The following is a 15200-nucleotide window of genomic DNA, read 5'->3' as shown; positions in this document are numbered from 1 at the left end:
GACATTTGAGTTGTTTCCAGTTTTTGGCTATTACAAATAAAACATGAACATTTGTCTTCGTATATTGATCTTGTATCCTGTAACCTTGCTAAACTCACTCATTAGTTCTATCATAGCTAGCATAGCTATGTAGTAGCTATAAAATGGTGTTCTGAAACAGAACATAGGAACCACTGCTAAAATATCATCCTGTAGATCTAGTTTAAGACTACTTTAAAATAGCCAATCCAGAGCACTAAAAACGAAGACAAGAACACAACAGACCCTAAGGAATTATGCAACCGAAAGCAGCATGCTCAGCAATTCACCTGATTTAAGTGTTGGTCTCAAAGCAAGGATCACTGACAGGTATGAATACTAGCATTCAAACACTAACTTCCTCCTTTTTCTATAAACTTTTTTTTTTTTTAAAGATTTTATTTATTTATTCATGAGAGACAGAGAGAGAGAGAGAGAGGCAGAGGGAGAAGCAGGCTCCCAAGGAGCAGGGAGCCCGATGTGGGACTCGATCCCAGGACCCTGAGATCATGACCTGAGCTGAAGGCAGACGCTTAACCATCTGAGCCACCCAGGCGCCCCTTTCTATAAACTTTTTTAAAAGCCTACTTTCTTTAATACTTTTTCCTAATATTTTCTACCTTTCCAAGAAGAAAAGGCCCATTCATTTAATCTTTAGAATTAGACCAAGTTTGCTTTGTTAGGGGTCAATTTTAACCGATTTCATATCTGTTATTTGTAGCCCTAATTAATTTTTACTTGTCAATTTACACAGTGACTTAAACTAGAAAATTTTACATAAGTTCTCACAGGTTAATGGAAACTATTACTTCAAAAATAGCACTAACACATATGAACACTTGAACAACAGGTTGTCATGGAAAATGTTGCCAGGACTCAGTGGAATTTCTAATCTTTTTCACTTTCAACCAAATCCCTTCTGCTACTCTCATCCATTAAGTTGATTAGACCTTGCCTCCTATCTTACCAAGAACAGGGAAGCCCTCAGATCTGAGCTCACCTTCTAACTCAGCAAAATGTATTTAATAATCCCATCCATCCTTTTCTTTCAGCCCTCTAATCACAAAGGAAGAGGTTATCTAGTCCTTCCACTACTCTCTCCTGTGCTCTAGATCCCAAGCCCTCCAGCCCTATCGAGAATCTTCCTCATCTGCATCCACTGGTCAGAATAGAGAGGTCTGCCAGGGAGGCATGAGGTGCCTTCCTGAGTGTTCTGTGTTCTATATGTTGATCTGAGTGGTAGTTTAACAGATATATACATGTGTACAAATCTACACTTGAGTTGTACATTTACAGTTGTGCACTTTACTAAATCCAGTATCATTAGCCCTTTCCCTCTCTGCAGATCTTCTCTATCATTAAACTTGCTCAAGCTTCAGCCAAGTTAAAAACAAAAACACGAAACATAGAACAACTTCCCTCGACCCATACTCCTCACTATCATTTTCTCTCCCTTCTCCCTTTCAAAAGCCAAGCTCCTTCAAAGAATTTTATATATTCACTGTCTCCTCTCCCTCCCTTCCAATTTGTTCAGGTCACTGAAATCTGGCTTCTTCCCCCACCACTCCACTCAACGAATATTGTTTTCCTCCAGGTTAACAATAGCTGTGATACTGTTAATCTAATGGTTATTTTTTTTTTTAGTCCCATCTTATTTCACATGGAGATCCAGACCACTCTTCTCAAAATTCCCTAACACTAAACTACTCTCCTGGCTTTTTCCTACCGCTCGTTCTTTTAAGGCTCCCCTTCCTCTAATAATCCCTCCAGTATTCATGTCTCTTGGGGAATTGCATCATCAATCATCCTCTACACTCATGTCAATTACCATCACAACATAATGATGACACTCAAACTGGCCTCCTCTGATCTCTGCCTGAGATCCCCCTATATCTGTGGAGCGCCAGAGTTGCATCCACCTGCTGCCTAGAAATTTGAAACTCACCCAAAATTAAACTCATTGTAACTCTTACTCAAATTCCCTCCTTCTGATCTTCCTCTCTTAGTGAATGACACTGTCATCAACCAAGCTGTCCAAATCAGGCATCTGGTAGTAACACATGACTCATTCTTTACATCAGTGATTCGGCGGAGAACACAAACAGTCGAGAAACTCTAGCTAAGTTAATGTTCCTGTTGTCACTGCCACCAGGCTGGCTTGATGACCATGGGGGGGAGGTCTGCTCTAAAGCTGGTAGCTTTCCACCGCCTTCCTTCCTCTACTACATTAGAATGTCTGTCTTTCTCATCAGACTATCAGCTCATTAAGTGCAGAGACTGTGTCTTGTTTACTATATCCCTAGCCTAGCCACAGCCCTCAACAAATATTTGTTGACAGAATAAATAAAAGATGTAACCAAAAATATAAGTAGGCTCTTGACCAAATGTGCCCAGAGATAGGCTGCATCTCTTCATTCTTGGACACAACCTCATCACCACCAACAGGTGGAGGAGGATCAAGAGGGCCACCAGACTGTGGCACTGTGTGGTGGCAATGGTGACAGAAGGAATGTGCAGCTGGGGACCATCAGGAGTGTTTGAACAGACGTTTCTGGTAAACACTATGCCAAGTATCACTAAATATTTGCTATGTAACTGATAAAATACACCACACTGGTGACCATGCAGGGAAAGACGAAAGCAGGCACTGGCTAGGTATTCGAGGTAATATTACCTTAATTTACTAAGAAGAAAACTGAAGCAGACACCAAAATCCAAGTTAGTATGCTTCTAAAGCCTATATTCTTTCCGTTGTATCACAGTGGCTGTATCAAATGCTATTCCCTGCATCTTGTCTTATTCATCCATTTTATGTGGTTTGTGACTATATAATAAAGGCCTTTTTTTTTTTTTCCAGGAACAAGGGACTGCATCTAGTTAGAGCTACAGAAGTAAACAGTTGTAGTTACCTCCTTCAACTCTTTTAATGGTTGACAGAAAATAATCAGCTTCTCCAAATTTCATTGGTAATTTATTAACATAACAAAATCAGCATCACCTTTTATGATGTGAAGCAATGGCACAGTGTAAAGAACATTGGATTTGGAAATCAAAGACATGTACTTGCAACCCACTCTGGCACTGTCCTGCTGACTGTTACATTTTGTGTAAGTCTAAGCTTCCTTACCTAGAATATGGCAGTAATAATATGCAACTCTGCAGTATGTTGTTAGGGCCAAATCAGATAAAGTTCAAGATACGCTTTTTAAATGGGAAATCACTATATAAAATTATAGTCATTATTATTATAGAAAGTAACATATTACATTGTATTAAGCTTATTCATGAACAAAAAAGACTGTTTCCTACCTGTATTATATCCCCAGAATTAAAACTCATCTCATCATGGCTCCTGGCTTCAAAGCGATACAATGCTTTATAATTTACCAAAGCACTAGCTGGCTCACCTAAAGAGAAGATAATTGTCATTATTTGCTACTTTCATGTATACACATTTTTGTGATGACTCTATAATATAAAGAGCTTGTAAAATCAAAAGGAAAAAAACTGAACATCAAACAGTAAAATGAAAATCCATTTGACACAGGCTTGTTAGGATTTAAATATCGTGTATAGTCACAGAATCAATATAAAAGCAAATGAGGACGTTCATCTTCAGTAAAGTAGGAGGCAATGAAACAAAGCCATGACTTGCAGGGTGTGCCACGCGCGCGGACGTCGGGGAAGGCAGAGGAGTGGTGGCAGGCTAAGCCGTGCAAAGTGCAAGGAGGCCAAGCAGCAAGGTTTGTTCTGTGGCGCTCAGGACGTAACAGGGAAGAAGAGACAGAGAGAGAGGTCACAGATGAGATTAGCAGTGAATAGGGTTCAGTGAAGAAAGAGCTGTAGATTTACCAGTATGGTTCTAAAAGAAAAACAGAAGAGCTCACAGATACACTAGCCTTAATAAGATTAAAAATATTTAACTTTATTTGCAGAATAAATGCTTTAGCTTACAGAAATTTCAACACATGTATCATTAATAAGGATTCAAATATTTGTATATCCACAAGAGATACAGTAATATGTAAAGTATCTTAGGAATGGAATCTGAGATGTAGCATAAACAAAGTGTATCATTTGAGAAAATTTTAATATGCAAAGACTTAAAATTTTACTGTTATTCATTAAAATAAACAGTTTAGTTAACACTGGCTGAATAAACTACAACTGTTTACTTCAATTATGAAAACCATGTCGGGGTCTGTTCATAGCTACTCAGTGATTACGATCTTCTTTTCTACATGTTGTTTTAAGACTTCTACCCTCAGTCTGTTTTAATAAAGCCTATGCACTCCTCCAAGTTTAATTAATTAATTTATTTTTTATTTTATTTTATTTTTAGATTTTATTTATTTATTTGACAGAGAGACACAGCGAGAGAGGGAACACAAGCAGGGGGAGTGGGAGAGGTTGAGAAGCAGGCTCCCCGCAGAGGGGGAGCCCGATGTGGGACTCGATCCCAGGACCCTGGGATCATGACCTGAGCCGAAGGCAGTCGCTTAACCGACTGAGCCACCCAGGCGCCCCAAGTTTAATTTAGAAAAAGGTTTTTTTTCTGACTCAAAGGTTAACATGTTTAAAAATTTTTTTTCCCCTCTCATCATTTTTTCTTATTGCTTTCATTGTTCTGTCTCAGAAAAATCAAATCTATTATTTTTATCCTTATCCTTACATTGCTTCTCCTCCACTTTCTGCTCTTCTTCTTGAACTTTCTCTTGTGTTTTTTCTTCCTGGAGTCGCTTTTGTTTTTCTTCTTCCTCCTTTCTAAGACTTTCTCTCCATAAGTTTTCTTTTCCTTGCTTTGCTTTCCTTTACATTAAAAAAAAAAAAAAAAGAGTTTGCATAATGTCCTAAAATTTTTGTTATGCAAAATAAAAATATTAGATCTTGTTCCTCACAAACTATAGAAATATTACATATTTCTTATGTATTTATATATAATCATATATTTATTATGTAGCAAAGACATATTAGTAGGGGGTGTGGAGAAACAGTGGGGATCATGGATGAAGGTGAAACCAATTAATCAAGAGAGGCAAACAGATGAGCTGGGGAGTAGGACTGACAATTTCCCATACCCTTAAATTCCCTCCTGTCAGCTAACCTCCCAGTCCCAAGAAGGGGAACTATTCAGAAAACAAGTCCAAAAGGTATATCTAAACGTTCTTCCTTTCCCTCCAGATTTTTCACAAGGATTGTATTCTAGCTCTTATTTCCACTATCCTAGCTAACCCCTGTTTTCAGGGTTTGGTCATTACTGTGGAAACAGGAAATGTTTCTGGGCAGATTACCTACTTTCTACATTATCCCTTGGAAGTCTTTTCCACTGTTAAGAGAATAGGACATGTTTCCCCTAGAGGTCCATGCTTCCATATGTGTTTCTAGGACATATGATATAGCTGCAGCTTGGTTTCTAGCTAGGCAAGATGGTCTCTGATCAGACTTAGCTATTACAGTATTGAAACTAATGTTCACCATAGTTTTCTTTTTTGCATATATTTTTTATGGTCTTACTCGGAGGCAGAGCTGTCACCACTAAATTTAGCACCTTCTCCAAGCCTCTGCTCACACTATCAGGGACAGCAGAGCTTGTGGCTGGATTCATCCTGGGAGTTGGGGGTATTTATGCCCCACCGAGAAGGATACCTTGGCTTAATTCCATGTCTCAATTCCTAGAACTCCTGGAGGAATTTGGAAATTCTATATAATCCCCAAAACCGTAGACCCACTTAGCCACCTTTCTTCCTCATTCCTGAACTGTTTTACACTTCATACTCCTGGTTCATTACCCCATGACTAGCTTCCTCTTGACCCTTTTCAAATCCTCCCATACCCTCTCTTACTCCAAAGAGTGCTTCCTCCAGCACTTCTGTGACTGACATCTGGCTCTCCTTTGAGGGCCATGCTTCTCTGTGGTCCTTTCTTAATCTCAACTGCCATTCCTTTTCCCAGTTAGTTACTCGGTCGCCTTCTATGATATTCTTCCACACCTAAGATGACCTAATCTAGCTTCTATTTGAATTCCCAGAGATTATAAACACCACCAAGTATTTACCACATGTTTACTGGGATAAAGAAAGGCTAGAGAGTTAAGAGAATATAAAATTAAATTTTGGTAAACTTTCTTATGTATGAGTTAGTGCATGAGAAATTGGTCCAGAGCCAGAAGATACCTCAGAAGCTGGACAAAGGGCAAAGAGGCCACATCTACACTGTGAAAACCTGACTATAACCAACAGCACGGGACAAGGAGGGAATCTTCCAAGGTAAATGGCCAAGAAATCAGGTTATACTTCTAAGACTCAGCTCTGGACAGATCGGACATGTGTTTCTGCTCTGATTTCTTCCCTCTTCTATAGCAGGATAATGTGTGAGGAGGATGAATCAAATGAAGATGTGTATTATTAATATGGCTTGCTGGCCTAAAAAAATTGTGAGCAGTGATGAAGAGATATCAAGATACTTACAACGTGTCGGCAGAAAATTCTGACACAGTGATTAGCTATGTAGTCACTGCACAGTTCCCTTGTGCAATGTTCAGTGGCAGTTAAGTGGCAAATAAAAAGCCTTCTTAGTCTCTGCTTTTATATTATTCTAGTGTCTCTTGTTAGGGGCCACGAAGTAAGGGCTTGGAGTAAAGAGTACTACAGAGATCTGTTTAGCTGTCTGCACCTCCTACTGGAATGACGAGGAATCAAGGAACAAGGAGTAAAACCAGAGTCTTCTTGCATCACAGTCAACAGTGGCCACTCATTAAAAGTGTGTTGGGAGTGGTTATTCTGAAGCCTTTAAAAATAGAAGCCTGCTATATGGTAACGTGTTTTTCTTGCCTCCCTAGTAACTATTAGCTCTTTCATGGGCATTACTCGTCTACTTATCTCCAAGGCAAAGGAATGCTGGCTCCTTAATATTTGTTAATTATACTGATTTCTGACACTAGAGAACTTGCCGGAGGGGGGGGGGTACTGAGGAACATAACATATTAGAAACAGGACCATACAACAGAAAAAAATCCTGCTGAGTCTCTAAATAAATGGTTCTATGCTTCAGATTCTGCAACTGTCTTACTTCTCTTTGCTATAAATGGAGGCAATTGATAAGCTCAGTGGTACAAAAAGAATTGCAGCAACATGGCATTATATACTCCATCTTATCACTCTGTAAAATTAAGTATTTGGGTTTTGTGATCTTTCAGCAAACTAATAGATTTACAATGGAGAGATAGAAATGATGAATGTGAGACATTTGTGTTTGGCTCATTAGCTATTTTTTTTTTTTAATTTAATTCTCAGTTACCTATAAGGTCTGCATCAATATTTCTATTTTTCAGATGGAGAAACCGGGGTTCAAAAGGTAAAGTGACTCAACCAAGGTCATCCAAACAGTAAGTGGTAGATCAAGAAGTCTAATCCCTGTCTGACTCCAAAGCCCTATTCTTCACCAATGGAACATAAAATTGATTACTATAATCTCAGTCCCTAAAAGAAGAACTGAATTTCTAAAATTGAGACTTTAATTAGCATCCAAGGATAATCCTTTTATTTTCCTTAACTTTTCATAGTCAAAATAAAGATATGGGCAACAAAATTAGAATTCTAACAGTAATGTAGTATAATAAATTTATCAGCTATATTACCTTATAGCCTCATCTTCTAGTTTCTTTTTCTGTATTAGCTCTGACCTTTTTCTTTCAATTTCCTTCAACTTGTCACGTTTGATCTTATGAAGTTGTTCAAGCGCTAACTGCTGTGTATTATAGCTTTCTCTCAGTTCCTAAGGAGAAAATGAAAATAAATCAATATGCCATTGATTTAAATATTTTTGTCTTATGTACTAATGTGGCATTTTCATTAAGAGACAAAAATCTGAAAGCAAGTTAAACTAAAGTAAAAAGAGTAAAAGTTTAAAAAATATCTGAATGATTAAAAAGTCCTGAATACAAGTATTTAAGTCCTGTAACCACTGATGACAAATATATGTTAAAATCATGTACTTTTGTATTTATTCATTTCTAAGGAATAAAGATAAGCCAATTTCATAAGCCAAATCTTTGATTTGATACTTTATTTTCAATAAAAAACCCCAATCCATTAAAAATATGGGGAAACGGGTGCCTGGGTGGCTCAGTCAGTTGAACATCCAACTCCTGGTTTTGGCTCAGGTCATGATCTCAGGGTTGTGCAACTGAGCCCTACATTGGGCTCCATGCTCAGCTCGGAGTCTGCTTGAGATTCTCTCTCTCCCTCTCCTCCTCCCCCCTCTCACACTGGCCCGCTCTCTAAAATAAATGAATAAATCTTTAAAAAAATATGGGGAAACAATCTGCTTGTTATTTGAAGAGGTTTGTTCAGTCATATTTTTTACATATGTAGTTTAACCAAGTACCCATAACTTATCCAGTGAGATCCTGAACTAAACACAGAAGCAATATTGAATAATTTAGTTAAAACTAAAAATGGAAAAGATAATGTCTACCTAAAATCATGACTAGAGTAAGCCAAAATAATGAAAAGTATTGCAAACAGGAATTGAAATAAATACTTGCTTACTGAGCATCTAGTGCTATGCAGTGCCAGAGATATGCAGGGGATCAAATCCAGGGCCCTCTGGCTCTCAAGTTTGCAGTTTTTGCCCTCAAAGAGCTCAAAGTCTCAAAGTAGAGAAAAGTGCCAAGATGTGGGTTAGAGATAAGCACCTTAGCAGAAACCTGTGGTTATCTGTTCAGCATTTTCCTTCTGTCTTCTTCTAACAGCACCTTTCCAACAGCACCTGCCCCAACCCTATTCTGTGCGGTTGTGATCTGTGAGATTGTGAAGAATCTGTCCCTCAGAGTCCACTCAGGTGCAGTCGTTTAAGCTAGGCCTAACTAATCAATCACAGCACCCCACCTCCCTGGCCAGAAGGACTGGTCCAAAGGACATGCACATGGATCCAAGCTGGGCCAGAATCCTTTCCTGGGATTCAGATAGACTGAAAAGGGTCTGAGAAAGAAGTCTTTCCTTCTCTAAACTCATTAAACTGGGATAAGGTAAACCTGGAGCTGTCCCACTACCAAGTGAGGCCACTGGGGTGGAAATGAAATCAGTACAGAAAACAGGGAAGCAAAGACTGCAGGCAGAGAGAGGGAGGCCTGGGGGAACCGCCTCTCCAACTGCATTTCTATGTCTAGGAACTGCCCCTGCCCAGTAGCACTTCTACGGACTCAGTAAACAGTCCTGGTACTCTTCCAGTAACTACTCTTGTTAGCTTAACTATTTTGAACTGAGTTTCTTTTACATGATATCTACAGAATCCTGAACAAGAGAGTTTAAAAAGGCTGGAGTAAGGAAGAGAAAAAAACCCAAAACCAAAAAACCCCCACAAAAACCTAAAGTAATCAAGAGGTTTCACGGCAAAGGTAGAACCTTCAACAGTACAGCTGACCCTCAAATAATCGGGTTTGAACTGTTTGTGTCCACCTATACACAGATTTTTAAAAATAAATACAGCATAGTATTGTAAATGGGTTTTCCTTATGATTTTCTCAATTTTCTTTTCTTTAGCTTAATTTTAAGAATACAGTATAATATATATATAACACACAAAATTTGTGTTAATCACTGTTTATGTTATAGATTAGGTGTCTGGTCAATAGTAGCCTATTAGTAAACTTTGGGGAAGTCAAAAGCTGTACACAGATTTTCAACTATATTGGGCATTGGCGCCCCTAACCCATGTGGTTCAAGGGTCAACTATATTGGTAGAATGTTTTGGTAACAAAATGTTTTGAGGTATCTACCCACACACAATAACAAAACTCTAAACCAAAAAATCCTCCAAAACAAACCCCCCCCCCAAAAGCCCAAACTCAGTTTCTTTCCAGAAATACAATATTTTATAGGTGAACCTTTTTAACTTGATTGAAGTGATATATATGATCTGAGTACAATGTGGTATAAGTCTGAAGACTATGTCCAAAATGTCTGAGATCAAGACTTGCAGCTTAAGCCAATAATACAAATACTGCATTCAGGGCAAAGTTTCCACAAATCTTAGCTTTCAATAGTTCTCTCGGTTGCACTTTTCTCTAAATTCTACTGAAAAGCAGAGGATATGGTGGTTGCAATCTATGGAGAAGCAGTCTGGATTAGTGATAAGGACTCTGAGAACACAGGTCTGAATCAGGCTCTGTCAGTGGTGGGCTGAGTAACATCAGGAAAGTTACTTTGCCGTTTCCTCATCTGTAAAATGTAGTTAATTATAGTACATGCCTCACAATACTGTCGTGAGGATCAAATGGGTTAATACCCATAAAGTGCTTATTATAATTGTGGAGGGCACAGAGCAAGTTCATAATAATTTTAGCTATTATTATTGGCTGAGGTCATAAAGGAAAAGAATTGTTAAGTTTAAAAGGAGAGTAAAGCGGAGCCAAATTAATGTCTGATCTTCTTATGGCTGCAAGATTAGCCCTTAACTTGTCCTGTAAGATACTGCTCTAAGTCTTCCTTTACCAGCCCCTTTCCTCCAGTGTCTGAGTTCATGAGCTTCCCATGCTCCCCAAGGCATCCTGGGCCTTCCTCTATCATAGTCAGCGTCTCCTGACTATATGGTGGCCTCCTCCACTGGAGTGAGTTTCTTGACAACAGGACTGACTTTCATCAAGGTATCCCCATCCCAGAGGGTGGATATTTAATTAGTATTTCTTATATGAATGAGAATGCATAAACAATAGTCTATACATATTAATAAGATTTGAAGAGCACTATAAGGCTTGCCAGAAACCTCCTCTGCCTAACTGCAATAATCTTAGCAATTCCTAACACTAGACTCATTCCTCTGGATTAAGTCACTGCTTCCCGGAGGCCCTGGTTCAATAGATGAGTTAACTGAGGACAAGTAAATTAACCAGCACTTGTGGATAGAACTGTTGGCAGTCTTAAGAGAATGACAAATCTTCTTTCTCAGGTTAAGGAAGTTCTATTCCTAATTTGCTAGTAAGTTTTTCATGTTTTAATCATGAATGGATTTTAAATTCTATCAAATACGTTTTCTGCATCTAATGAGATAAACATACCATTTTTTCCCTTTAATCTGTTTATAAGGCAAATTACATGTTTTTGTATGTCAAATCATCTTTGCATGACTAAGATAAATCAATTTTTTCGGTCATTATGGATTATCCTTTTTTATAAATTCTGCTTTTGTCTTTTTAATATTTTTTAGAACTTTCACCTCTATGTTAAACTGGCCCATAATTATCCTTTCTCATACTGTTCTTATATGTTTTGATATGTTTGTGATAGCTTTGTATAAGTTGGGGATATTCCCACTTTTTCTGTATTTTGAAACAGCTGTGTAAGACTATACTTGATCTTAGCCAAAAGGCTGAAAAGCAATAGAAACAGCTGTGTAAGACTAGATTTACTGGTTCCTCCAGTAAAAACACTGGGCTTCTCTTTTAGGGAAGATTTTAAACTATAGATTTAAAATATTTTATGACGATAGAGCTATCCAGATATTTTATATTTTGAGTCAGTTTTAGCAAGTGGTAATTTGTTCATCCACGTTTTTATATTTATGTGCAAAAATCTGTCATAATATCCTCTTTAAAAAAAAAAAAAGATTTATTTATCTGAGAGAGAGAGAAAGTGAACGTGTGCGCCAGCAGACTGAAGGGGAAAGGGAGAGAGAGAATCCCAAATAGATTCTCCACTGAGCGTGGAGCCTGCTTTGGGGCTCGATCCCAAGACCCTGAGATCATGACCTGAGCTGAAACCAAGAGTTGGCTGCTTAACCAAATGAGCCCCCCAGGTGCCCCAATATCCTCTTCTTTTAATGTTTGCAGCATATTTATATTTCCTTTTCATTTCTAATTTTCTTTATTCCTACCTTCTTTCCTTTTAAAATTGGTCTTGCCAAAGGTTTAATTTTATTAATCTTTAAAAGAGTCAAATATTGCTTTCTTGATTCTCTGTATTAAATGTCTTTTGTTTCATTAATTTCCTTTTACTTTTTTTGCTTTATTATGCTAGTCTTTTTCTAGCTTCTTAAGTTGAATGCTTAGCTTATACATTTTCATCTTTTTTTCCCCCAGTATAACCATTTAAGGTCAAATGCTAACCATCTAGATTGAATTTCTGTTTACACTTACTAGCTGTATGACCTTGGGCAACTTCTGTGTCTTAATTTACTCCTATGTGAAATGTGGAGAAGAGTAATACCGACCTATATCACAGGGTTAATGTAAGGATTCAATAAAGAAGACACTTAGAACAGTGTCAGTCCCAGAGAAAGCTCTTAATAAACCCTAGCTAATATTAATATATCTTCATTTATGAATCAGCAAACAGCTACTGACCCCTGATATGGTTGAGGAGGAGTCTGTTAATTTACACTACCCCCCACCACTCTCCATTTCTCAGTGTTGATATTTACTGGTTAATCTACTTCGCACTTTTATAACTTAAAAATATACTTAATCTAGTATTTCATTTTTCACAAACATTTGACATTTGCAACTCTAAATTTTTTTTCTCTAACTTTTTATTTTGAACACTTTCAAACCTGCAGAAAATCTGACTAAGTCGCAGACACCGATGCTTTCACCCCAGATAGTTCATCACTATTCTACATAACTACCATGCCAACACCAGTACCAAGCTACAGACATTTAACACAGCCACAAAGTATTACTTAATACAGAGTTCATATTAAAAAATGTCCCCCCTAGTGTAAATACTGTCCTCAATTAATAGCTTTTTTTCTGATCCATGATCCAATCAAGGGTCACACACTGCAGTTTGCTGTCATGATTCTTTAGTGTCCTTTAGTCGTGGCTCTTTGGTTTCCTTACATATGGAAGATTTCCTCCATCTTTTATGAGATTCACATTTTTAGAGTGTGGGTCAGTCAGTTGTTTTATAGACCAAATTACAATTTGGATGTGTCTAATTTATTTCCTTACACTTAGATGAACTGTTTTTGGCAAAAACAGTATAGAGGTGATGTTGTGTTTCTTTCAGCGCAACATATCAGGAGACACATAATGTTGGTTTGTGCCATTTTGGTAATGTTAAACTTGACCACTTGGTTAAGATTGGTTTACTTAGTTTTGGGCCTGAGCGTACCTCAACATGGCTCAACAAAGCACTCACAAATTTTTTTAAATCCAGCATCTATTTCTATTGTTTTCATTGCTCAGAGTACTTATTCTACCATCCTGGTAGAAATGGAAGACGGAGAGGGGCCTGGGTGGCTCAGTCGTTAAGTGTTTGCCTTTGGCTCAGGTCATGATCCCAGGGTGCTGGGATCGAGCCCCGCATTGGCCTGCTTCTCCCTCTCCCACTCCCCTTGTTTGTGTTCCCTCTCTTGCTGTCTCTGTCAAATAAATAAATAAAATTAAAAAAAAAAAAGACATGGAAGATGTAACTCGCTGAACTTCAACCACTAATACTGAAAACCTCCTATAGTGACAGGAAGTAATCCTATATTCTGATTTTGCTTAAAGAAAGCATATAATATTCTTTCCAAAGGCCAGGCCTTAAAACAGATTCAACTGACAAAATACAGCTCAGCTCAATAATGTGATATAATCAGGACAAAAAATTTTTATTAGTCATGAAAAAAAATCATAGCAGAATGCAAATTAGCTCCTCAAACTTAATATCCCCAAAACCCCAAAACAAAAGAAAAAACCCTGAACATCTGTGTAGCACTTTAAAGTGCCTTTACACATAATACCTACATTTGATCTTGATAACATTCTTGTAAAATGCATATAATGATGACCATTTCCGAGGCTCAGAAGATTAAGTGACTTGCCTAGTTTTGAACTATCTCCACTATGTCATTCAAATTCTAAGCCATACCACAGATTCTGTATTTACTTTCACTTAAATTACTAAAATATCTTTATTAGGTAAGAACATTTTAAAAATTAAATGATTTAAAGGAATTTGAAACAACAGTATTTCATGTCCATTCTAAAGGGGGGATAACTGTGAGTCAAGAACACAAAAGCAGCATTCTGAGTAAGAGGAGGCTACATCAAGTCTTAGTGATGACCATTAATTAACCCTAGTGTGCTCGTTCTCTCAGAGCCTGTTAAACAACAAGAGGTATCACCCGCCTCCGTCCTGAATCAGAAGGCCATCAGTAAAACTCAATTTTAGAAGCACTGTCTACAGTAACTGAGGACTAGTCAGTAAGGCCAGAATGACAAAGCCCCAGTGGAAAGGTTTAGGGTAGAGGTCTATGATAAGCCCCAATTCTGGTCTTGACAGATTCCGCTTTCTAAGGAATAGTAGTACCTCTTCAATCATTATCCCAAGTCAGCAGTGGTGACCTTCCAATGCACTTTCCAATGCACTGAAAGTACTGTGGAGATTCAGGGTGATCCCTACCCTAAGAACATCAAAAAAATTTGTATGGCACATAATAGTTCACAAAGGCACTTCTGTATATATGCTATCTCATTTAATCACCCTAAGACTCTGCAAAGAAGGCAGCACAGATATGGTCAGCTTCATTTTGTAAATGAAGAAAGCAAAATTTGGAGGTTAAATGACAATCAGTTACACAGCTAGCAAGTGGCATGGGTAGGACTAGAACTCATTTCTTCAGATTCTGAGGCCAATGCTTTCTCACTAACTCACTGCTAAAGATACGACAGTGCGTCAGTCTCCTTAATGGAATAGGGCCTGTCAAATGTCTCATCTTTGAACCCACAGGCTTTGCTATGTGTCCTAGTGTGACTTGAGCAAAAGAATAAAAATTACCCTTGATCCAGTACATGAATATTACAGGGTCCAGTAGAACATAATTTCTTCAGACAAATAATTTTAAATATTATAATCCCATTCCACCACAAGTAGGCTAAAGGAGTGATCACTCCAGATGCTCTACAGTCTCAAAGACCACAGATTAGAACTCATAGCCTGTCTTCCTCCAAGACCAATGAGGCCAATTTTCTCTCTCACCTGTCAACCCACCTAGCCTTCCTTGTCATCCTTTACCACCCAAATTCTCATCTCTAAAATGCTGTTTATTCTTGATCTGACCCAATCTCCCATGCTTCCTCTCCTCAAATCCTTCCACTGTCCGGGAACTTTCTATTTGTGTTCACGAAGCTCCTCACATAACTACATAGCTTTTCTGAATGAAAATTCCCTTAGCTCTTTGTCCTTTTGGCTGATCCCTTA

At 38.1% G+C, this 15200-nt stretch overlaps 1 protein-coding gene across 8 annotated transcripts in view; it reads right to left on the bottom strand.

The window, feature by feature from the left end:
- ITSN2 (intersectin 2) overlaps positions 1-15200 on the bottom strand; it is a 139531-nt gene that overhangs the window by 60607 nt on the left and 63724 nt on the right. For all 8 annotated transcript variants that reach the window (XM_081832149.1, XM_081832144.1, XM_081832147.1 and 5 more), the window contains 3 exons: positions 7655-7791; positions 4691-4827; positions 3328-3425 (listed from right to left, as the gene is read on the bottom strand). In XM_081832149.1, coding sequence (XP_081688275.1) covers positions 3328-3425; positions 4691-4827; positions 7655-7791 — 372 coding nt within the window. The remainder of the gene's footprint in view (positions 1-3327; positions 3426-4690; positions 4828-7654; positions 7792-15200) is intronic.

The sequence above is a fragment of the Leptonychotes weddellii genome, chromosome 10 (assembly GCF_054177405.1).
Source record: "Leptonychotes weddellii isolate Sample4059 chromosome 10, ASM5417740v2, whole genome shotgun sequence".
NCBI lineage: Eukaryota > Metazoa > Chordata > Mammalia > Carnivora > Phocidae > Leptonychotes > Leptonychotes weddellii.
This window is presented reverse-complemented; position numbering and strand designations above follow the sequence as displayed.